Consider the following 24202-nt stretch of genomic DNA (forward strand, 5'->3'; position numbering starts at 1 on the left):
TAAAAAAGTATGACAACGATGTAAGAAAAGCGTGACATTTGCGCTCGAACCGAGATGGGGGCGTTGTATCTGGTGACCGTGGTTCAGGTGGACAAGGTGCAGGGGGTGGCGCGTATGCGGGTGGTTCAGATTCATCCAGATGCCGGGCGGGCGCCGCTGGGCCGAATCTTTGCCTTTTGTCTTTTGATGGATCCGATCATCGGGTGGGAGTACTCGGACAAGCTGCAAAACTTTCCATTGGCGGGCGAGTGCGGTGTAGATGACTATCTCAATGATGATTGGCTGGAGGCCAACGTGGCGGGGTTTGTCGATCGCGTCGAGGTGTTGAGGGCTGACGAGGAGGCGTCTGATGCTGAATGGGAGCAAGGACGGCGTCCCGAAGTCCATCTGGACATTTACACCACCCACCCGGCTTGGGTGGCTCACCTCGAGCCCGACATGAAGTTTGACACGGCGGCATACCAGCATGGCGATGCGCAAGCATGGGTGCAGCCGACCCGACGCCCGGGTGATCGGCGCAAGGAGCTGCAAGGACCCTTGTCGGGCGTCTACACCATGGCGGCAGACGATGAAAAACTGGCTGACCGCCTGCCTGCTCAGCCGTTGCCCGAGTACCTGATTCCAGAGTATGGCGCCAAGCACTACGTTGTGCCCGAGCCCATCGATGTGACCTCGCCCAACTTGTACGCGACCCTGAAAGGTCTCATTGGTCAGGCGGTCTATGCGCACGACCCCGAGGCCTTTTTTGGCGCGGAGCCCCAAGTTGGCTGCTTGCTAGACGTACAGCGACAAGGCAATGCCGATGAGGCTGATATCATCCTCACACTCTTTGCGGCACCCAAAGGCGCATGCTCGTATGGAACCCGAGGCATGACTGTAAAACCTAGCTGCATCATCGGACGGGCCCGACATGTGCTCAGCGTTCCCACCGAGCCAATGAGTTAGTCAAAGGAGGCCTGGCAATGTGCCTGCCAACCCCGCCCCCACCGATCCCCAATCGTAGTAATCAATAGGTCATTGTGTTGGCCACTGCTTCTGGCGAGTATGTGTGCTTCTTGGTTGTGAGTTGACAGTTGATAACGAAGCACGATCAGTTAAGTCAGCACTTTCGAGAACAGCACGTTCAGAAGCACCCCACCCCACAAGCATACTGGCCGCCCAAAACACCTGACCGCCGACGGGTCAATTCGAACCAGGCCGCCAGAACAACACACACACACACACACACACACACACACACACACACACACACAACTCTGAATGTCAGAAAAAGTTGGTCATTCGTGAATTTGCTAGCGGCGCTTTCTCGCGTCGTCGACGTCAGCTGTACTTGTGTGCCACCAGCAGGTACGAGGGGACAACTTGACATGGAACCGGGTGGCAGCCAACCACCACCCGCCAAGCGGTCGGCGCCAGCGACGCGCACTCAACGGAGACCAAGCAGGGCCCCCGAGAGCCATGCTGCGTCCGAGACGCCGCCCAACGCCACTGCTGCTGCTGCTGCTGCTACTGCAGTGCTCGGCTCGAGCGCCAGTGACACGAGCTCAGACTCTTCATTTGTTCCTACATCATCCCCCCCCCTACCCCAACACGAGGCTCCTGACTTTGAGCTTGGGCCGGACGAGGAGGAGAGCCCCGAACCCCAGCTAGCAGCCAGTCCCCAACACGCGCTGTTGGCTCGCTCACATGAAGGCGGCAACTCTGAAGGGCCGCACAGCGATGACGAAGACGACCTTCTCGATCGCGACCCGTGGCGTCAGGCTTTGGCCCAGCTCTCTTCTACATCGGATAGCGGGGAGACTGAGGACGGGGACGAGGATGAGGATGAGGATGAAAATGGCCTTGAGTTTGAAAGCAGCGATGAGGACGCCGAAAACCCTGGAGGACGTGATCGTGCTGCTGCTGACGAGAACGTTGCCGAGCGTTTGGCTTCGTTTTATCGCTCCAAAGACCTGATCGAGCATGACGAAGCAGCAGATCCCCGTTACATGCATTGGGTCGAAGCGGCCGTTGCAAAGCGCCGGCGCCCATTGCATCGCACCGCGCCTCTTTCCAACTGGACTTGGCTTCAGAACCGTCGCCGGCCGCGGGCCATCATGTCCAGTTCAAATTCATTGGCTCAGCCTGGCTCGGAGGATCTCATTGCTTCGCTCCTGCCCGTGCCCGTGGATCGACACCATCGGGGTTGCATCGTACGTCAGGCCCCGTACCATGAAAGATGTTCTGAGCTGTGGCATGTTGGGGTCCCATGCCACCGTTTTGCTAGCCAATGAGCTGAATGTTGTATACGCTGCGCCTGATGACTTCTCTTCCATGTTTAGAACAACCTCTCTTTCAACGACGATGGAACATTGCTCTTGTCTGGCAGCGATGACCGCACGGTGCGTTAGCTCTGACGCTGTACTGATTTCCACTCCTTAATTTGACGGCGCTGTCATCTCGTGCTGGTTGTGATCGGTTCGTCGTGCCACGTTGTTATGGCTTATAGGTGGGTGTGTGGTCTGTGCGCCACGGTTCTTGTCGCTACGTGGCTTCACTTCGAACGCGCCATCGTGGCAATCTCTTCCAGGCAAGCTTTGCACTTCTCCTCTGCCTTTGCTCCATGCGCGTGCTGTGTTTGCATGGGCTCTCCGCTTGTTTCTTGCAAGAGCATATGCATCAAATAGTTCAATCAACTCACCTCTTTCTTGACCGTAAAATTTTTTTGGTCACCAGTGCAAGTTCTTGCCTGGTTCCAATGACCACCAACTCGTAACTGCGGCCGGCGACGGCGAGGTCTTCCTCTATGACATTGCCAGCTTCTCTGAACGGCCTTTGCGCGTGCGCAAGATTTCAGAGCATCGCGGTCGCGCCCACAAGGTGCGCACCTTGTTTGCGTCTGAAGCCAAGCTGGCTGCTTGCATTGGGAATGGGGGCGAGTTCTTTATCCACCCCATCATCCAAACAGTGTGTTCGGCCATGAAGGGGTCCGGTGCTCAAGGCTCCATGTGCTTGGCACCAAATGTAGATATCTTTCAAGCCTGACGATCATTCAGTCCTGCTGACTTCGGGCGAGGATGGAATTGTACGACGCGTTGACCTCAGAGCTGGCATTGCGTAGGTCTTCAAGTCGATCATTGGCGCAGCTCAGAGGCTGTCGCACAGCGACTTGTTTACTCACCTGCTTGACCTGCCTCGCCGCATTTTGTTGCAGAGAGACGGTGATACGTTGTCGGAGCTTGATGGATTCTTCCACGGTTGGTTATAGCAGTGTGGTCTGTTTGGGCACACACGCAAACATACTCCACCAAATTTCTCTCCAGATGGGGGGCCGTGGTTGGCTCGATTTTTTGTCAATGCTGCTCACGTTGTAGCGAATCCCTTCTGCCTTGTAGATTGAACTGCATGCCGTTGAGTACAATCCTGTGCGACCACACCTCTTCTTGGCATGTGGTGGCGATCCCAATCTATACTTTTTCGACGAGCGGTTTCCACGGCGCCCAATGAGTGAAGTCCATGGACTTTTCTCACAACGAGTGTGTCCGATCGTTTTCAAACCCCGCTACAAGTGACTCACGGTTTTAGCACGTGGCTCAGCGCCACCCCATGTTTGTTCTGCAGTACCACTATGGCAGGGGTCAGATCTTGACTTGCGCCACTCACAGCCGTGACGGCTCTGGTACGATTCGTCGTGACAAAGGGGAGGGGGGCGTTGGCAGATCGCCATTTTGGCTCAATCGAACTGCGCGACCAATGATGCAGCCCATGCAAAATGCTGACCCTGTTTTCACTTGAACGACGGCTTTTATTTTATTTTTTTTTTTTCGCGCAGAGGTTTTAGTGTCTTACAACGATGGAGACATGGTGTTGTTGGACGTGCGGGCAGCTGTCCAGTCCGCCACCCGCCCTCAAGGCCTGGTAGGATTTGGGCCATTCGCCTCTTCATGAAACAGCTGAAGAAAATCGCTTGCAGCGCTGATTCATAATCGATGGTTCTTGGAATCCTGGCAGTCCTTTGCCACAGGTGTACCGTTGCGGGCTGAAGTACAGCGCTACCATGGTCATCGCAACTTCCAGACTATCAAGTCTTGTGCATTTTTTGGCCCCGATGAACAATGGGTGATCAGTGGGAGCGACGACGGCCATGTACGTCCGCGCATGTTGTTGTTTTTTTCTCATCGGTTGACGGTTGGGTGCTGTTCGGTACCGCCCACACCAATTCTGCACTACTGCTCTCTGAATTCAAATGCGCACCAAATTGCTCGAACCCACCCGACGACAGGCTTGGTTTTACGACCGTGCGACGGGGCGAGGGTTGCGCGTCATTTTGGGCGATGGCACGTCTGAGAACCCAGGAATTTGCAACTGCATCTGTCCCCATCCAACGTTGCCAATGATTGCCTTTTCTGGTCAGATGACATGTGCTTTTTTGACTTTGCACGCCTTCAAATCGCGAATGACCCACCTTCACTGCTTGTGAACGTGTAGGGTTGGCCAATGACTTTAAGTTTTACGTGCCCCGCGAGAAGCAACCTGTCTTGGAGGACGAGGAGGGGGAGCAGGAGGAGGAGGCTTCACTTGCTCTTGCTCGGCTTTTGGGTCAGAATGATCGACGCCGGGTGCTCGATGAGCCTCCGCATGTGTTCCCAGAAGCATTGTTGTACGTTTATTAATGGAATATTACCCCCTTCCCGCGAAATACGGCCTGCTTGTGTGACCATACCAAGACTTTGCCTTGATGTTCTGGCATCTCGTTGATTCCATAGGCGTGAGGCCGGGTGCTTGCAGCAGTAACCACGGCCGTCAACTCACGCTTTCCCTTTTCGATCATGCAAGAAATCAAGGCGATTGAATCGCTACTGTTCAGTTGTGTGTGTGTGCAGCCTTTCGTTTGACGATGATATCTTTGCATGGTGATCTTTTCTTTTCACTTCACACTTGTTGAGAAGCAACCAACACCTTTTTACCTCTGACGAGTGAGTAGAACATTAAAGTGTGGTATGTGTGTGCGTGTGAAGCAGAGTTGCACAAGCAACCCCAACAGCCAACAGCCAACAGCCAACAGCAGAGGCAAAAAGCAATTGCCCCCCTTTCCATCCAAACCCATGCTTCTCAATAATATTCTGTCGTGTCCCATGGCTTACACGTGACACGAAGCCTCTGACCCACAAAAGTTTGTCATGTATCATGTCATATCGAGCTGTACATTAACCCCTGTCAATTCCCTTCTTGCCCCTACATTTTTTTATGGAATTGCAGCACATCGTTTCTCAACACGCGGTCCCACCCAACCTGCGTGCCCCTCCCTCCTTGCGCGCCATCGCCATGCCCCTTGAGCCTGAAAAGCAAGTGCCAACCCTTTGTTCATTTTCACTTTTATGCGTTTTCTTTGCAACACCGACCCAAGTGGATTGGCGATCACAAGACCCCCGCGTTGCATCGCTGGCAACAAAAATTGCTGTACTTCCGGGCCGGGTTGTCATTTTCCCCCGGGGCTTTTGGTCAGCACTCGTGTGTTGGCATGCTGGGCCACGACACGGTGACGACGGTATGGACACAGGATGGCAGCGATCTCTCTTGGATTTTGTACACCCGTATGCCGAGCAGCGATATTTTTCCCGTGACGCGCGGCGCTGGATGCGACAGCTGGTGCGCTGCATGCAATTGCTTCACCGTGACGGACACGATCTTCAAGGGCGACTGACACCAACAAATCTGTTCATCGATGATGATCGTCAGCTGCATCTTAGTCCCCGAGCTGGGCTAGGGGCCAATCTCGTCTATGCGTCACCAGAAGCCCTCCATGCCGTGGCCAGTGATCAACATCTCAGTCGGGAAGTGGCCCAAGCTGCCGATGTTTGGACGGTGGGCATGGTGTGGTACTCTGTCCTCTTTACAGATCTCCCTTGGTGTTGCGCTGAGATGTCTGACCCCGATTTTGCCCGCTACATGCATTCAAACCAGCTAGTTGCACCTCATGGTCTAATCCAGCAGCTCAATCCTCGACTCTCCCGCTTATTGCATGCTATGCTCAATCCGGATTGGCAAGCGCGTGCCCAGTTGAATGACGCTTGGGCTGTGCTTCGGCGCAAAGAAGAGCTGTGGGTCATCGATGAGGCGCTCGTGGGCAGTATTGAATGCTTAGCGCCTATTGAAGAGGGTAACAGCGAGTTCTCCACCCCTTGATTCACCCTTTAATGATTTTACAACCGATATTAATATTATTATACATGCACGAGCTTGGAAAGAATGTTTTGCATATCACTTTCGATATTGGCAGACGCGTCTGCAATTGACGTCCCAAAATTATTCGTGCATGCAGCAACCTCAAAACGTATCTTCTTCTCCGGCCTGCTTTTATTTTCCTTGTTTTCCTTGCCATAAAAACGGAGTGCGTCGAGTATCATGAAAGGATGCAGGCACCAAGAAAATCATGATGGGATGCAGGCACGAAGAAAATGGGAAAAACAAGGGCCATGTGGCCTAGTACTGAAACGATTGTGTTTGGCCACCAGTGAATCACATGGGGTCGTTCAGCTCGGGTTGGCTGAGCATCGTGGCATCCCAGAGGGCAGCTTCAGCCGTAAGGACCAATTGGCTGGCGTCCATTGGCTTGAAATACTGGAGACGGTGACTGCTTGCAGCACCAGAAAAAACACAACGGAAGGGTGGTACGTGAGAGCCAAGAGGTTCACCTGACGAGAATTCATCTGAAAGAGCCTTTTGGAATGGGTAATAAACGTACAAGTTTGGCTCTGCTTCACCTCCAGTAGCAGGGTATAAGGCCTAGTTTGAGTGTGCCACCCAAAGCGAGGTCAGCTCATGGCTGATCAAGGTTCATGCTTTCATGTATGGTGAGGCAGCCATTGCTTAGCGCTCCTACCTTGTAGCAGCGCTGATCACCGGATCCATTGATGGCATATGCGTTCATCTGAAGCCACGGTTAAGGTGTACAGAGATGAGCGCTACACTCAACACGTTGTGTATCTTTGGAGAAATGTCGGAGCGAGGCGCTGCTGCACACCGAAAAGCCATTGTACGCTGCCACACTTACTGCGAACAGCCCGGGTGGAAGCAGAACCGTGGGAATTCGAGCAACGCCGCGCCACCGTGCTTGAATGGTTTCATGGAAAACAAGAAAAAGGCCGAGATAAGATGGGCAGCAGGCGAGGCCTAGACTTAGGCCTGTTTTGAGCAATAATCGGGACTTCTTGCTGGCGGTGCATACCGAAGGCCGTGTCGATGGTGGACACGAAATCGAGCTGAATTCCTGAAGTGACACAATGCCGCTCGCCGTGCAGGGCCAATGCTAGATAATGCCCATGGGGCCCGACCTCAACTTCAAGATATCGTTCACCTTGGCCAAGAAAAAAAGCCTCGACAACCTATCCGAGCAGATTGAGCTGAGGCCAGGGGCAAAGCGCGACACGGTTGGTCCGATGCGGTACCTCGTAGTCCCACAGCTGCGGTGTGCTTCCGGGTGGATGTTGAGGCATTGGTGGATCATTGTAAAGTGGCGCCTCAACCGACAGCCTAAGATTGGTAACCAGACGAATCCCTCCCCAAGAGGTGAGTTCAACACCATTTCGCCTTGAGCCTGGGTGGGTGTTGATTGAGGTCTTTCCACCTACAAAAGGTCTTGACCATCAGCAGAAGCTTCTAATTGCACCGCCACCTAAACCCCCAAAAAGGGGGGGGTTGGAGGGTGGGGGCATGAGAACATCATGACCTTGAACGACAACAACACGATCGTGCTCTCACTTGATCGGCCGGTTGCAACGGTGCATTGTTCCAGGTTCGATTGATAGTCTGGGGCATGTTGCACACAAAGCGTAATGGTGAGGGCTCAAAGTCGTTTTTTTTTTTTTTTTTTTTTTTTGAAGCGTCAAGAGCAAGGGGTCCACCTACCAAAGAGTGGAGGCGGGCCATGGTCACCACTGTGGTGCAACTTGCTGCGCGCACCCGGCGGGAGGCCTGCCGCAACACCGCCGACCAAGTGCGCCAAGCGAGCATCGGCGCGCGCGTATGCAATGCCAGACCAATTCTGCGCCAACAGCAATCACAAGTGAGATCCACCAAGCAAGACAGATCTCAGCCCCACCACCGATTGCCCATGGCCATTCATCAAAAACGGCATGAGGCTACACTCGCTGCCATTGCCTCACCGCTGCCGTCACATCAAAATCAAAGAGTCGATGATTTGGCTGTTTGTGTTGTGAGGCAGAAAAATGATGACAATGGATCGGAATGCAGAGAGAGAGAAAGGCACACACACACACACACACACACACACACACACACACACACACACACACACACACACACACACACACACACACACACACACACACACACACACACACACACACTTTTTCGTGCACCAAGAGGTCGTTTTGAATTGGCAGTGGGGGGCGTGGGGGCGGTGAATCGGCATCCGAGTGGAGTGTGAGTGTTGGGTAGGGCGGGGTTGAACGCGCCTTCCTCGCCTGCAGCTGCTTCTGTTGAGTGACAGAATAGCTCCTTTCCTGCGTCGGCCAAACAACGTCAAGATGGAGGAGCTGGCCACCTTGCTTGAGGCCGACTTGCCTGACAAGGCAGCCGTGGCCAGGTACCACCACCCCCCAAACTCAAGCCTCACTCGATCAGAATTTCTTCACTTCCCTGACTACACATCTTGGCGTGCCTCGTGGTCTTGGTGTAGTGCGACGCGTGATCTACCTGGGGCCATACCTGAGGAGATGCGCCCTGCTGCCTGGTTGGCACTGCTAGACGTGAGCGGCAAGCCAGACCACGTTGGGGAGCGGCAGCCCCAGCAGGAGATTGACGGAGATCTGCGTGCCGCTGCAGGAATTCAAGCTGGTTTGTGTCTTTCCCACCGCCTGAGAATCGCTCCTTGGCTTGCGGCAGTGGCGCAGGTTTAACCATACATCCACGGTGCCTGGCAGAGCGATTCGCGCAGGGTGATGTCAGTGCCGCCACAGCGGCAAGTATCCAGCTCTTGGGCTTGTACCATGAAGCTCGCGGCATCAAGTATAACGCAGTTGACGGGCTACCTGGTACGCCGAAATGCATCTGATGTTGGCAGAACCTACTGGGGAGGTGTCACAAGAACGCTTCGTTTGAGCTTGACCACTGGCCCTGACGCGTCTTCGTATTCTCTTTCTGCTTTGCAGAGCTGATGGCCCCTCTTTTTGGACTTGAGTTATCTCCTGGAGATCGCTATAATCTGTTCTACGCCATTGTGGCTCGGTTCGGACTCAAAGCCATGGGCGACGATGCGTAAGCCCCATTCTTCGCTTGACTTGACCGGGAGTACCAGACCCTGATTCTCCTCCACTGCACATTCCCTTCTCACATACTGGGCGGGTGCTCGGTGAACGGCTGTGCATGGCGGTTGTGTAGACCTGCCTTTGATGTCTTTCGACTTTTGCTGATGTACCACGACCCAGAGTTGTGCTCGTTGATGGACTCCAAACGCGTGGCGCTCCACTCTTTCCTCCGACTTTGGGTACGCGCATCCGGCACACGCTCGTGGATTTGAACTGAGCGAGGTGCTGCTGAGACACGCATCGCAGACCAGGCCCTATGTTGATGCGTATTCACCCAAATGTACTTGCACGCATAGTTGCGGAGTTTGTTTGCAGCCACGTGCGAGGCAGATGTTTTGTTGCCTCTATGGGACCAAATTTTCGCCCATGAAGATCCCTTCCTTGTGTTCTTTGTGGCGTTGGTATTTGTGATCAATGCCCGTGATACTCTGCAAACTATGGGCGACGATGCAAAAGGCATCACAGGCTTTTTGGTAGCCATGCCTGCGGTCCGTATTCCAAAAAATGGTCATATTATCTGTATTTCTAGTCAGACACAGAGTTGGCGCCCCATGTCGTTTGCCGCCTGGTCGGCCTCAATGTTCCACCTGCCTGGCTCATTGGTCCACGATGTATTATTCTTGACGCAGCACGTGTCCACGGAAGATGTTGGAGACCTCGTCCAGCTTGCCATTCACTACTCAAGTATCACGCCAGAGTCGATTCGTAGCCAATATACAAACCCGCTCTTTGGATCGGGGCGCCTGCGCGATGAGCAGAGCCCAGCCCGTGCTCTTTGCTTTGACATGTCACCTAGTGCTGTCGTGAACAGGTATTTGCATCCCCACCCTCTTTGCTGTCTGTCTTTGCGACAGTTTGAGTCGCTTGCTTGCCTCGGCGACTGACTTGCCCTGATTCCCTGGGTCTCAGGTCTAGTAGCAAGTCAGCCCCTTTGTTCCTTGTGGATGTGCGGCCCATTGACCGTTATGATGACGGTCATTTCATCAACACACAATGGCACCTCGATTCCAAGTTGATGATGGATGATCCTGCCGCGTTTGAGACCGAGCTGAGCAAGATGGAGGAGGCGCTTACGGCATCAGACAAGCACATTTGCCTCATGGGCCAAACTGCCCACGATGGCTTGGTGGACATGCTGGTTGCACGACTGTTGCAGCGCCATTTCAAATACGTCAGCCTGGTCCGCGGTGGCTACGTGGGTGCGTCAATTTTGCTATTGCAGTATTTGATAAAAGGTTCTCACCACCAAAGGAACGATCTCATCTCAGTTCTACGTCCCCGCTGGCTCAGCATTGTACGAGTACATCGAGTCTCAACAGGCCCTGGACACCATGCTCGATGGCTTGGATCTTGCAGCCTCTATTCGAGAAGGTGTTGATCCGTTGCAAGCTGATCCTGCGGTGAGAGCCCTGTCTATCGTTGTTTTTTTTTTTTTTGTCCGGCGCCCGGTTGGCACATGAAACTCTTGCTCCAAGGACGCAGCGATCGCAGTAACAATAGCTGCTGCCATGCACACATAGGTGGTCGTGACACAGCGATCATTGACGCAGCGTTTGGCCGGGCTGCTCAAGCGCGGCCCAAAATTGCAAGGCGAACATGTTGGAGAGGAAGAGAAGACGGCCGCTGCCGGCGATTCAAGCCCGCCTTCTGTTGCCATTGCCGACAGTGCGCCAACAGCACAAGCTGCTAAGCCCAAACAGTCTGCCACTGACGAGGAGCGCCCGGCCTCGAGCTGGTGGACTGAGAAACGTCAACAATACGCCGCCCGGGCAAACACGTGGGGCTCGCGGTTCAAAGAGAAGTCGAGTCAATATGCGTCTGCCTTGTCTGAAAAGAGCAAGGTTTGTTCCGTGTTGGCAATGAACTGGCGGATTTGCCATGGAATTTGAAGTCACTCGCTGGCCTGGCTTGATCTATCGCTTGTAGGTCATCAAAGCAAATTTGGTTAAAAACCTCAAGTCGGGTGGCGGTGACATGTATCGGGGCGGTGATGTAAGTTTGTACCCCATGCTTATTGCTCTGTACTGGCTGCAGGGTTGCGCTCGTTGAAAACAGAGGTCTGGCCAGGCGAATTCGGATGAGATTAAGAAACAGTGCGATCAAGCTCAGGTCATGCCTTTTTCCTTTTGGGGGGGCTTAGATTCATACCAACTTCAGCATTGATGATGAAGACGAAGACGAGGATCACAGTGGCCAAGCCCGCACTGCAGACGCCGCATCTGACCCTACTGCTGATGACCACAGCATGGAGGCTGATGTCAAGCATGCTCTCTTGCGTCGCACAGCCAGCGGTATGATTGTCGACCCAGCTTTTTGGACTTTTAATTTGCTGAGCACCCCCTTGTGCATTGACCTGCACAAGGAGGTGCAGAGTCAATGCGTGGTTCAAGTCATTGAAAAGCTGAACAACGGGCATTTTGGATTGCAGGTCAGCTGATTGTGGACGTCAGCAAGCTGGAGGCGGCTGCTCCTCAGCACACCATTTTTCAGTGCAACGAGGTCGTGGGCGATCTCATCTACCCTTCATGGTTGATCCTTACTGAGTTTCACATTCTCAAGGTGGGGGACTCTCTTGTGGTTTGAAGGCCTCTGTGGAAATGATATCGAGCTAACAGGCGCTCCTTGGTTTCTTTTTGGGTGCCAGCTGCGGGCCATTCAGTCTAGCAACTCTGTCATTCGAGCTGCCATCATGTGGCGGCGAGCACTGACATCCATCGTGCGCATCACGGCAAAGAAGAAGTATCCAACTTTACTCAGTTTTGTCTATCAGGAATCATTTGACGTGAGCAATCCCGACAATACTGAATTGCGGGAGCGCTACCTGGTTCCGCAGGCCGCCGAGGCCAAATCGGCACTTCGGGACGCCATTGCTCGCTCGCAACAAATCAAAACTGCAGCTCTGATGCCGTCCTCTCCACCACCTGACGAGGCGCCCGAACGCGTGGATACCACAGCCGAGGCCCCACTCGTTGATCTTGATGGCAACTCTACTGCTGCTGCCGAATCGGCCCCCGCAAACAAATTGGCTTCAAGTGCGAACGAAGCCGCGGGGAGTGACGATCTGGATGAAATCGAGCAAGAGCTGCTTCGTGAAATTGCAGCTGAAGAATCAGCACAAAAACAAGCAGCGGCACCGCCAGCCGCAACAAATGATCTTGATGATCTCTTTGAGTAACCTGGCACACCAACCATTTTTAATCTTCCCCTCTGCTCTGTCCAATTCAGAATCTTTCTAGTCTGTTTGGCTTCATAAGTGATTGTGCAACGACCCAAAAAGCATGCAAAAGACACATGCAGCCAAAAAACGGATACCGCACAGGAAAAAGTTGGCATGAACAGAAAGAGAAGCTTGATATGGACATCGGTGCTGGAATTTGAGGAGGGTAGGCTCGTTCAATTGACATGGCATTGTGAATATGCTGGAGTGCTGGCCGTGCAGTTTGGCACAAGCGCTAGCTAGTGCGTGCAGCAAATCAACAAGCTTAGTTGGCGTCATCATCCAAATGGGCCAGCAGATCAGCGCGCGTATCCTTGAGGGTGGGGTCATTCATGTGCTCCACGCGGGCACGGTTGCGAGTGGGGTTCTTCAGATTGGTCTGAGTTAAGCACGGTTGCCAAATGAGTATGAAGCAAAGAGCGAGTAAAAAAACCCGATCATCCAATGCCCTCAAGACGAATATGTCAACACTTGCACGAACAACGGACGCATATGGAGGGGAAACATATGTGTCTAGCATGTCTTGCAAAGAGCAGATGCAAGCTCTGATTCGGGCCCCGCAGCCCACAAGCATACCTTCTGGAAGTGAGCAAAATCATCACGAGTTGCTTGCTTGGCCTTGAGCCCACCCAGGACGTTCTTCATGGAGTTCACCTTGGCAATGACATCCTGAGCCCCAAATTTGAAAAGCATATCATTGGTCAGAACATATGAGTGCAGCAAAAAATACGCCATCTTTGGCGACGAAAAACACGAGTGGCAAAAGCCTTGCCCGAAGGCTTGGCACGCACCTTGTTACTACGCAACCAAGGGGTGCGCGCATGTGCCTTGACGTATTGCGCGATCATGCCCCAACGATCACCCTGGGTGCCTGGAGGATGCACGCGGCTGGCAGCCTTCTTGGCAACAACCTCTTCCTCTTCGAGCCATTCAGCAGGCGCCTGCGCCCACAAAGCATAACGAGGGACAGCAGATGAGTTGAGGTAAAAAAAAAAGCTCAATAGATGACTTGCGACAAACTGCCGTGCCTCACCTTGAAAGCTTGCTTCTGTGCCTGCTCACGACATTGCTTGATGCGAAGCAGCACCTCCTTGGGTTTGCGGCCGGGCACACGCTTAGCAATCTATATCGTAAAATGATGGCACAAGTGGAAAAACAAATCAAGAGGCACACATGGCCATGTGAATGCTGTGCATCTTTCCGTCAACGACGAGGTGGTGGCTGATGAAGACTTCTACCTGAATCCAGCGGTCGCTAGCAGTGGCCTTGACTTCGATGATGGCTTGCTCCAGCAAGGCCTGCTCTTCTTTCGTCCAAGGGCGCTAGAGGTTTCAACGATCAGAGCAAGAATGTTGAATGTTGAGTGCGTTTCAGAACGAGGCGATATTGTGCCCAGCGACCGCAGCAGAAGCAGTTCCGGCGCAGAGTTCAAACATACCTCACTTCCAGCGGTCTTGTCGGAATCCGACGACCCCTTCTGACGCAAAGCACTCAAGAGCTTGCGGAAAGTTTTGAGCATCTGCTCCTTATTGGTAATCTCTGCAAGCTTGATGAGATCTTTGGCAGGCAAAGTTTTAATGTCCTCCATGTCCTTCAGGCTGAGAACACCATCGCGCTCGGCCTTCTCTGTGGTGGCAGGGTTCTATTGGCATAACACTCATCAGAATAGAAGTCGGAGGGGCGCGGGCAGGGCCAGAGAGCATGACGGCGCGACAGGTAGGACTGTGGTCCGCCTTGATAACACACCTCAGTGTCGTACAAGCCCAAGTCACGGCACGCCTTGGTCAAGTTGCGGCGCGCCTTCTTGTGTTCCTCGTTCTTGCGCTTCTCTTCCTCGCGGGCAGCTTGTTCGGCCGCTTCCTTGGCTTCACGGGCCTCGCGTTCGACGCGTTCCCGCTCCTCTGCCTGCTTGCGACGGGCTTCGGCCTGCGCGTTCTTGCGCGCAAGCTTTTCCTTTTTTGCTTGTTCACGTCGCCTGTTGCGCCAATGCGTGAAATGAGATGCACATGAGAAGAGGGAAGTCGTTGAAGTGGGATATGAAAAAGCAAGCATGTATTGACCGACGTACGCGCGGATGCGAGGGTCCGAGCTGTAGGCGTGGTCCACCAGCTTCAGCATGCGGGCGTTTTCCTCTTTCTTGCGTTTCTTGCGGCGCGCGCGAAGCTGTTTCTCCATCCAACGTCGCTCCTCACGACTGTCAGCCTTGCTGGGATCTTCGTCCTATCCACGATGCTCCTTGTGAGGCGAGGCACGCGAGCGTGCCACGGTTAGTTCAAAGCCGAGGTCAGCATGTTGAGCGTACGTCATCGTATCCAAACTCTCGCCAGGTCTTTTGGTGATACCAAAAGTGGTAAAAGTGCTCCACGTCCTCAAACTTGGTATCCGGGGAGCCAAGTTGGGGCACGGGCTGCGTCGCAAACCACCTGGAAAGAAGAAGAAAGAGAAGAAAAAAAAAAGCGCCACCCCAGGTGATGAATTGAGAATGAAGCCGCAGAAGGGGTATGGGACCCCAATCAAAAATTGAAGGCAAGATGTGATGCAAGAAGGAACATTGCTAGGATGTCATGTCAAATCGTACCGCGCGTTGCGTTCAAAGGCCGGACCAAAGGTCTCATAGAAGCGAGCTTCATCCGTGCACGGAGCCGGCACGCTGTCATCAACGTCGTCGACGGAGTCGTACATGCGACGCTGCTTTTCGTTGGACAGCAGGTCATAGGCTAAGAGGATGGTGTCACACGTGCATCAGCCCGGAAAAGTACAAGGAAGAAAAATGGTTGAGAAGAGAAGGCAAAAACCAAACAGAACAGGAGGCACGGTCATCACACCACAGCGCTCGACAAGAGCACAACAGCCGGGTCTTTCACAAAACTGTGGGAGCATAGATATCCATTGCTGCGCTTACCGCGTTGGATGCGGTCAAAGTATTCATCGGCCGCCTTGGCCTCGGCACCGCTGAGGTCACCCTTTTTGTCGGGATGGTGCTTCAGAACCATTTTCTTGTCTGTCAACAGGACACGGTCATGTGAGAACACCCTGCCTCATGCGTGCCACAAGCGCCTCCAAAGCAGACCCTGGAGAGATAACATACAAGCCTTCTTGATATCATTGGCCGTGGCACGCCAGCGCGTTTGCTCCAAGCCCAGAAGAGCGTAGTGATCTTGATCCTACGTGCAGCCGTTGCGAGATTGGACTCTGATCAAAGGCACAATCCAGGCCAAGGAAGTAGCGCAGAAGCGAAATTGATGGAGCGAACTAACCTTCCATTCACCGGCAATGTTAACCAGATCATCGTCGTTGTCATCTGCATACACCGTACCGTGGGGAAAGAGCGAGCGGGGGATCGGTGGTGAGGGGTTGAAGGCTCGGGTGCGGTGTGTGGGCGAGCGGGACAATCCTCCTGATGCTCACGCCGTACCTCCACCTTGACTTGCACGGCCCTTGCCATCATCCACATCGTCATCGTCGTCGTCATCGTCGTCGTCGTCGCCATCATCATCCTCCATCACGGGAAGGTTCAGACGAATGATGCGAGCATGCTCCTCAAACCAACGCCCAGCCGCCTCCAGCTCAACCTCGACCGTCTCTGTGTGTCAGCCACAACCCAGCGGATTAGCCATGCACGATCAAGCATAAGGATGAGGACACCAGAGTTTCTTTCCTCCTCTGACTACCCAGGCCAACTACCAACCGGCAAGGGCAGCAAAGATGGCAGACGACTCGTCACCATCGGCCACGGGCAGGGCCCACTCTTCCAATTCGGCAGCCATGCTGTCAGTGCTGTTGGCCAACGTGACCAACGTCAAGTAAAGTGCGATTCTCGTCACACTTGTTCCACACGATCGCTTCTTCAAGTGTGTGTGTGTGTGTGTGTGTGTGTGTGTGTTAGCAAAAGAAGAAATACTACGTCATGTATACGGTGAAAAGCTCAATTGCACAAACAGCTGGCAGATCTGGGCCGATTGGCTCTGGGAGCGGGTATAAGAAAAGTAAACGCTACGGCGACTGGGACAGATGCTCGTGGGCGTTTCTCATTTCGAGAACACAAGAAACAATCAGCCCAGGCAAGACAAGCAGCTACAGAACAAAGGGTCCAGATCAAGAGTTCAAGCTGCATCGTTTGAGCAACGATGAGGCGTCGAAAGGAGCTCACGCTATCTAGGCAATAACCACCTTGAACGTGCGAATGTCCATGGGGCGAAGCTCAACGGTCAAAGATGCATCCTTCTCGTCGAAGGGACGCATGCCGGGCACAAGCGATGCGCCACTGGACGGCATGGCCTCCGTCTCGCCAGCCACCTTCCACTTGTAGCGGCGCGCCTCGAGCTCTTGCGGCGTCATATTGCCTGTCAGCGACACCTCGGTCGCGGAAGTAATCTGATGGTACGTACACGCACAAAAGCACGAGAGCCGCATGAGTGGCCAAGCCAATGAAGCGACGCAGGCGAAAGGTTGCGGTTGGCACACAGTTCAACGGCACGCATGCGATACCTTCAGGCCAGCCTTGGCAAAAACGTGGGTAAGGGACACGTTGACGTTCTGGCTCAGCGTTGGGTGCTCGTTGGCCTGGAAGATGTGGCTCAAGCGAAGGAACACCTCATCGTTGTACTGGGGAGAGACGACACCAAAGGTCATGAGCTTGACATTGTCAGGGAGGGCCGCAGAGAGGCCGGTGAAGGTGGGCTTGGTGGGCTTGGACTCGGAGAACGCAACAATGGGACCAAAGTTGAGGTCTTCGAAGCCAGCGCGGCGGGCAGCGTTGGTGTTGGGAATCGTGTCCAGATACAACCAGTTGGTGCCCTAGGGTTCAGCATATGCAACGCAGATGGAGCAAGCAAGGAATTGTGGGTGAATCGATTCGGACAGTCCGGACGGCACGACAGCCCTTTGCCCTTCACCTCGAATGATGAACCGTGGGGTGTATCTCGCCAATTTCTTTCGCTCCTTTCTTCGTGTGCTCCCAAAGTTTTCTGCACTGTTTGCTTTTCTTCTCCCTCCCTTCCTCCCTCCCTCTTTCTAATCATGTTGCTATGAGGTCGTTTCCAACGACTCACCTTGATGGTAAGACCAGCACAGCCGCATTGGCCAATGTTGTTGGGGTCCTGGTCGCGGCAGCCGCACATGGTCTCATTCATGGGTTGGCCGACACCACGCGAGTCATCGTCTTGCGTACGACGGTGCACCATCAACTCCATGCTGCCATCGGCCAGCGAAGCGCCGCCCATGGAGCGATCCATGGCGATGGAGAGCCCAATGTTGGCAGCCTTGTCCTCAAGGGCCAGAAGGGCGTTGACGGGATAATAGTTACCAGCAACGGGTTCCGAGATCTGGTAAGGAGAGGGGTAGGTGGGACCACGCAGGTTGTACTTGCGCTCAATCATCTCGCGTGCGTTCGAGTCATGGTAGAGGGTGCCGTTCGTGTGAAGGGAAGAGTTGTAGCGGAGGACAATCTCCTTGCCCTGCAGGTAGGGAGAGCCACCCTCAAAGCTTTCCTGGGGGATGGGGCCCACAGTGTAGTCGACTTCCACACGAGCCTCGCCCTTGACAAGACGCAGCACCAGCGTCGCCCAGCTGGCGTACGTCACGTAAATCTCAGATACGAGCTCGCCCGTCTAGCACGCGGTGTTGAGAGAGGGTGAGATTGAGCCATGAAACAGAAAAAAGGAAGCAAGGCAAAGAGAGGGGCATGTCCACGAGAAGATAAAGTCAGCGGTCGAGAAAAGGTTGGCCGGCTGGCCATCGTACCGAAGAGGTGAAGGTAGGCGCGCGGTTGCAATCACCCTCGGTGCAGGCTGCAGGCCACACGTTGGTTGTGTTGGGGCGGAAGATGTAGGCACCAGACTTTTGGCCATCACAGGCAAACGAGTCGTCCTCGAGGTCCACGGGCTCTTCCATACCATCCTCAAACTCCTCACGACGGTCGCGGTTCAAGGGGTTCTTGGGAGCCTTGCCAAGCTTCTCGTTGAGCTCCCAGGTGCCAACTCCGGCGGTGCAGCCACCCACGGAGCTGTTGTAAAAGCCAATGTCAATGCCAATGGTTGACTTGACGCCCGACTTGAGGTTGGTCACCTACCGACCATGGGTGCAATTCAGAAAAAGGGCTACACAAAGCCAGAACACGGCCCAATATGGAGATGGGCGAAAACGCCGAGGCACAGGACGAAAGGACCTACCTCGGCCACGAGTGCATCTGTGGAGCCAACGGAGACGGAATAGAGGTCGTTGCTGATGGTGATGGGCTCATTGACACGGCGGTTGTAGGAGGTCGTATGCGAAGAGGCATCTGAACCGCCAACCTTCACCTGGTACGTATTCCAACCCATGATGGGCAAGTCAGCAACAAAGGTGACAACGTGGGTGGCATTGTTTGTCAACTCGCCCACGCGAGAGGTGTCGTTCATCTCGTTAAACTGCAGATAAAGCTTGGAGAGCTCCCGCTCACGGGCATCGATGGCGATGACTTGTGACTCCACAGTTTGACCTTCGGGGCCCGTCACGCTAGCGGTGCTGCCCTTGATGGGCACACGCAGCACCTACCACCAATCGAAAAATTGACATCATGAAGTCGGAACAGTACGCCAAGATGTTGGTGAACAGTCTCCGCGTTCCATGACGCCCACCAAATCAATCAACAAACAAATCCATAAAAAATGAAGGGAGAGAAGGGAAAAAAAAAAAAGGCGTTCCAACTCCAAACTGACCTGAGAGGCAGGGCGACCCTGAGGGTTGTACGCAAACACGGTGAAGGCATCGCGATCGGCAGTAAAGGCACAGAAGGAGATGTTAAGCGCCGGGGTGCCGTAGCAAAATTCAGGCTTGTCCAGACCCACGGCCTTTTCCAAGACCTGGGCCATCATTTTGCGCGTCTCCGTCTCGCCAATGGACATGCGCAAAGCATAGTCATCGGCGACTGCTTGCTTTTCCGTACCAGACAGACCATCGCTGGAATAGGCAGGCGTATTGGGTGAGACCAAGGGCAAGTGAGGCGCGGCGCACGCTCAAGCGCGAGAAAAGGTGTAACAAGGGCCAAAAGTTCAGAAGCAATACGACGCACTGGTGGGTGGTGACGGCCAGGGCGGCTTCAAGGTTGTCAGTGCAGACGGTTTGCGAGTAGGAGGTCGAGGTGCAGGTATCTGTCTCTGTCAGCATGGCCAGCTGACGAGCCGCGTTGAGCACGTTGGTGAGGACACGCAGATACTTTTTCAGGCTCTGACGTGAAGTGAAATAGCCAGTCCAATAGTGGTGGGCATTATCGGCCAAGGGCATGATATCGTCGTAGCGCGCCTCCCAGGTCTCGTTTGCATCGAACTTGGCCTGGGTGTAGATGCTGGGAGTGGAGTAGAAGGCGTTGACCGTTCCGTTCTTGTTGACGTGGTGAATCAACTTGTCCATGTTGTTGTACCAGAGCAGGGCGTTGACGTAGTTGAAATCGCTACCCATGGCTGCAGACAAGTCAAGACAAGCAAATCAGACATGTAGATCCAAGCAAGCAGGGGTGAGGAAGCATCCGTTGGGACTGAGGTGATGCATATGCGGAAAAAAAGGGCGTACCATAAAGAACGTGGTTGGTGCGCATGTGCTGGGCCTGGTCCACGGCATCGGCGATAAACTCCTCGACAAATTGGTCGATATTGTAATCCATGAGGCGAGGATCGTCCTGAACCTGGGTGTTGTCGGTGCTGTCAAAGCCCATGTTGTTGGGGGCACCGTAGCCGCCGCCACCACCACCGTAGAGCTCGCCAGTGAAGGTCTGGTACTGAGATCCAAAAGTGTCGGCACCTTGCCAAACCCATTCGAGGGAGCGGGGGACGCCCTCGGCAGCCATGGTCGTCAAATTCTTACGCATGGCAAAGTCTTGGTAGTCCATGCGGCCAAAGTCTACACCAGGCACAGATGTGTGAGGCGTGTGGGCGATGAAACGGGGCAGGCGATAAGGCGTGCAAGTAGCTTCAATGATGACGCACAAAGGAACTGGAAGCCAGAATATTGGCCCATGAGCCAGCCTTGGGTGTTAGTGTGGCCGAAGGGGTCAATCTGCCAGGTGCCCTTGGGGGCAATGTTAAAGTACTTTTTGAGAAAGAGATGACCACGACCGGTGTTCTCAGTCATTTCCACGTAAGTTGGCGAGGCTTCGTCGTGCATGCACTATACATGAGGGAATGCAGTGCAAAAAGGTCACATACACAACGTCAGGTAATTGTGGCGAGGCAGACAATGACGCAAAGGGCGGGAGGGGGTGGTTTTTGTCTGCTAGTTGATGAGAGACACATGGTACGATTGAGACGTACCCAGCCTGATTGATCATGTTGTGTAGCCACAGCGCCATGAGTATACGTCGGCGAGGGAGAACAAGCAACCAGTCGATCAAGATTGGACCAAGGCCACAGACGAAAGATGAGGCAACAACCATTCCGCCCTTGGAGCATGCGGCGGCGGCGACACTTGGTTGGACTGCGGGTGCAGCCTACATACCACCGTTGATAAACTCGAGTTGACCGTTTTGCACCAGGCGGTTGAAGCGAGCTTGAGTGGCATTGTCCTGCTCGACCCACCAGCGCTCGAAAAAGCCAGTTTCGACATCTAAGCGAAGCGATCCACAGAGAACAGGCGTTTCGGGGTGCATGAGCGCTAGCCATAATGACCAAGCGGCACGAGCGAGGCTTAACGGCAGAACATACAGATGAACTTGCGATCCGGGTTGGCCTCGAGGCTAAAACATTTGGGCAAGTATGGGTCAAGTTCTTCGGTGAAAAAAGCGAGCAGTTTTATCGCTATGATTCATGGCTCAAAACCACTGAGATGCCGCACTCACTTGACCATGACAGTGGAGATGATGTAGCTCACACGCTGGTAAAAGTACTGATCCACGGTAATGAGCCAACCGGTATCATCTACAAGCAACTCGATCAGTGCAGTCCGCAAGAGATCGACTGTAGCAGAAGCAAACCCAGCAAGAAGAGCACAAGGCCATTCTACAACGGCCGATGGTTGTCGCACTCACCGTGGGTGTGGGGCACAAGATGAACGTTGATCTTGCCCTCCACAGGACCGGAAGAGGTCTTGTACTCACCCCAGTAAGGGGAAAAGGTGTTCTAGCGATGAGAATGAGAGTGAGAATAGGAATCAAGGCGCGCAGCCGGCAAGCACGCCGCACGCTTCTGGTGACGTAAACTCTTAGTGGCAACGGCAGCCATCCAAATGACAGCAAAACCTAGCTCATCCCATGTCAGATGTAACAAAGCCATCCAAGAAGCCCCCACCTTGGCCGAGGCCGAGGCCAACAGCAACAAGACACCCGCGACAACAGCACGCATGGCGACGGGTCCCTGCACCAAGTCCAAAGAGGTGCAAGAGGTGCAAGAGGTGCCAAGGCGATGGCGGCGAAAAAAAACTCAACACCTCTCTCTCTTTTTTTTTTCTCTCTCTCTCTCTCTCTCTGTCTCTCTCTGTCTCTCTCTCTCTCTCTCTCACTCTGTCTCTCTGTCTCTGATCGCAAGGCAAACAAACCGCTCAAACAAAAACATCAAACACAACGATAACCTGATAATGATCATATAGTTTTAAACAAGTTATCGTGTTGTCAGATACAATAACCCTATAAGAAGCGTATATAAGTCAGTGTACCCGTGCCACGATCAAGGAACCGTAAACACGCGAGTGGAGATATCATCAAACATCAACACAAAACAAAAGTTATGAACAGCTGTACAAAACAGTCGTCCTCAAGTCCCATCTGTTTACAACAGCTATTCCATTTGTTGTGCTGACAATTGTGTGGAGCGACGGCTTTGTCAGCATCGCCGCCGCCACTGCCCCACGCGGCGCGCGGAGAGGAGAGGAGAGGAGAGGCGGAGGGGCCGGAGGCACGGAACACGAGCCGGTCAGGACCAGGCCGGAGGACACCGTTGAGGGGAAAGAATACAAAGCAGGGGGAGCAAGGCGGTGTTTTGATGGACAACAGTGTCATGGCAGGCCATCCCTATGGCGTTCAGCCAGAGGGGAATTTGCTCACGACCATCGACCGCAAGGCGATTGGACAGGCACAAGCTGGGTTGGGCCTCTTGGCCCTGCTTCCTCACGAGCTCCTGCTTGACATCCTCAGTCGCTTGGATCCACGCAGTCTGGCCTGCGTCGCACAGACCAGCCGCTCTCTTTATGCGTTTGCCCATGCCCCTGACCTGTGGAAGGCCTTTGTCATCCGAGCTTGCCCCCACGGTTTCCAGTTCCGAGGCTCGTGGAAAGAAACCTACACCCACAACGTCCTTGGTCTAGCCATTCGCCATATCCCCTTGCTCTGCCCGCACGTCTACTCAGACGCGCTATACGCCACAGCATCTGCACGTAGTGCTGCCACACTTGCTCAAAATCTTGGTGGCGGCCGCCGTAATAACATGACCATCATCCAGGCCGATGCGGTTACGCCTGAGCAATTTCGGGCCACTTACGAACATGCCTCCCGGCCATGCTTGATTCGTGGCGCTGCTCCTTGGGTACACGCCAAAGAAGGTCCCTGGAGCTCTCTCCATGCGCTGACGCAAGCCTGTGGCTCTGTGCGCCTGGACGCCTTTGATGAATTCCAAGGTAGCGTTCAGCTCACCCTGCAAGAGTACCTTCAATACGCTCGCCAAACTGCCTGCCTTGACCGAGTCTTGGTCACCCCCGACCCTGTTTGACCAAGACCTCATGGCAGTCCTGGGTGAAACCTTACGGCCAGATTACCGGTACGTTTGCCTCCGCTGCAATACGGCCCCCAACACTCCTCGCTATGCCCTTATCCCCCTCCCCGGACCACCATTTCGCCCTTTTCAGGTGGCTTTTAGTTGGACCTCCTGGATCAGGCACCAACTTTCATGTGGACCCAAATTACACCGCAGCTTGGAACACCGTAGTCATTGGTCGCAAACTTTGGCTCTTGTTCCCCCCGGACATTCTCCCACCCGGTGTTGCCATAAGTGAGGACGGCTGCCGTGTTCTTCAGGCTGACAACGTGACTGCCTGGTTTGAAGAATACTACGAGCAACTGCATGAAGATAGCGATCTGAGCATGCATGCCGTTGAGACCATTTGCCAACCTGGCGAAACTGTGTTCATCCCCGCCGGCTGGTGGCACCTCGTCCTCAACCTTGAGGTCACGGTGGCGGTCACTCAAAACTATGTTAGCGAGGCCAATCTGCCGGCCTCGCTGGACTTCCTTGCTTCTGGCATTCCAGCCTACATGAACCACGCTGGGCCTCCAGATCTTCACACCCGTTTTCGCACGGCTTTACAGCAACAGCAGCCCCACATTCTGACACAGTGCCCGAAACGCGCAAAGACATCACTTTGGTCTCAGTGGAACGCTCCGTTGCCCAATGTCAATAATTCCCCCGAAATCGGGAGTACAGCCTCACATGCTCCCCAAAAGGACTGTGACTCCACAAAGGACACGCCAACTCCACAAGGAACTTTCTCCTTCTCTTTTGCTTCCTAAGATTCTTTATTGGTTTTATTCTTTTTTGAAGCTTTCACGTTGAAATTGAAAAATCGGTCATGTGCCATGCTGGAACCCCTTGAATGTCTTGCTTGTGAAAGTCAATTTGGATAGGAATGAATATTAACATGAAGAAAAGGGTATCGTTCAAGAACAAAAGAGGGGAGATATATGGCACGACACGAAAGCGAAAAAAACGCCCAAGTCAAA

General features: G+C 53.9%; 5 protein-coding genes across 5 annotated transcripts; 3 read left to right on the forward strand and 2 right to left on the reverse strand.

The window, feature by feature from the left end:
* Positions 1 to 54: 54 nt before the first annotated feature.
* MONBRDRAFT_9750 (uncharacterized protein) lies at positions 55 to 6165 on the forward strand (the record flags this gene model as incomplete). Its single annotated transcript, XM_001747422.1, has 7 exons — positions 55 to 940; positions 1345 to 2192; positions 2322 to 2381; positions 2716 to 2859; positions 3601 to 3658; positions 4004 to 4125; positions 5239 to 6165. The coding sequence occupies 7 exons, from the start codon at positions 55 to 57 to the stop codon at positions 6163 to 6165; spliced, it is 3045 nt and encodes a 1014-aa protein (XP_001747474.1).
* Positions 6166 to 6226: 61 nt separating this feature from the next.
* Positions 6227 to 8904, reverse strand: MONBRDRAFT_33199 (uncharacterized protein; the record flags this gene model as incomplete). Its single annotated transcript, XM_001747510.1, is given in 10 exon segments — positions 6227 to 6613; positions 6725 to 6765; positions 6863 to 6910; positions 7428 to 7512; positions 7611 to 7654; positions 7741 to 7788; positions 7888 to 7953; positions 7973 to 8023; positions 8145 to 8504; positions 8710 to 8904. The coding sequence occupies 10 exon segments, from the start codon at positions 8902 to 8904 to the stop codon at positions 6499 to 6501; spliced, it is 1053 nt and encodes a 350-aa protein (XP_001747562.1). The 3' UTR covers positions 6227 to 6498.
* Positions 8905 to 9745: 841 nt separating this feature from the next.
* MONBRDRAFT_33200 (uncharacterized protein) lies at positions 9746 to 12546 on the forward strand (the record flags this gene model as incomplete). The annotated part of the gene is made up of 9 exons (XM_001747423.1): positions 9746 to 9796; positions 9938 to 10119; positions 10218 to 10507; positions 10599 to 10708; positions 10829 to 11149; positions 11235 to 11300; positions 11449 to 11599; positions 11737 to 11867; positions 11953 to 12546. The coding sequence occupies 9 exons, from the start codon at positions 9746 to 9748 to the stop codon at positions 12481 to 12483; spliced, it is 1833 nt and encodes a 610-aa protein (XP_001747475.1). The 3' UTR covers positions 12484 to 12546.
* A 141-nt stretch (positions 12547 to 12687) lies between these two features.
* Positions 12688 to 21836, reverse strand: MONBRDRAFT_33201 (uncharacterized protein; the record flags this gene model as incomplete). The annotated part of the gene is made up of 30 exons (XM_001747511.1): positions 12688 to 12904; positions 13102 to 13194; positions 13317 to 13466; positions 13559 to 13648; positions 13764 to 13847; positions 13964 to 14167; positions 14272 to 14500; positions 14594 to 14745; positions 14828 to 14948; positions 15104 to 15242; positions 15428 to 15526; positions 15614 to 15689; positions 15783 to 15826; positions 15941 to 16108; positions 16214 to 16302; positions 16703 to 16899; positions 17014 to 17322; positions 17577 to 18134; positions 18268 to 18591; positions 18696 to 19055; positions 19224 to 19464; positions 19577 to 19964; positions 20074 to 20400; positions 20487 to 20667; positions 20811 to 20815; positions 20995 to 21102; positions 21201 to 21232; positions 21335 to 21413; positions 21524 to 21614; positions 21783 to 21836. 30 exons carry the CDS (start codon positions 21834 to 21836, stop codon positions 12791 to 12793), a joined length of 5106 nt encoding a protein of 1701 aa, XP_001747563.1. The 3' UTR covers positions 12688 to 12790.
* Positions 21837 to 22472: 636 nt separating this feature from the next.
* On the forward strand, positions 22473 to 23992 carry MONBRDRAFT_27038 (uncharacterized protein; the record flags this gene model as incomplete). The annotated part of the gene is made up of 3 exons (XM_001747424.1): positions 22473 to 22863; positions 23108 to 23243; positions 23332 to 23992. 3 exons carry the CDS (start codon positions 22473 to 22475, stop codon positions 23990 to 23992), a joined length of 1188 nt encoding a protein of 395 aa, XP_001747476.1.
* Between the last annotated feature and the right edge of the window lie 210 nt (positions 23993 to 24202).

The sequence above is a fragment of the Monosiga brevicollis genome, genomic scaffold (assembly GCF_000002865.3).
Source record: "Monosiga brevicollis MX1 MONBRscaffold_17 genomic scaffold, whole genome shotgun sequence".
Taxonomy (NCBI): domain Eukaryota; class Choanoflagellata; order Craspedida; family Salpingoecidae; genus Monosiga; species Monosiga brevicollis.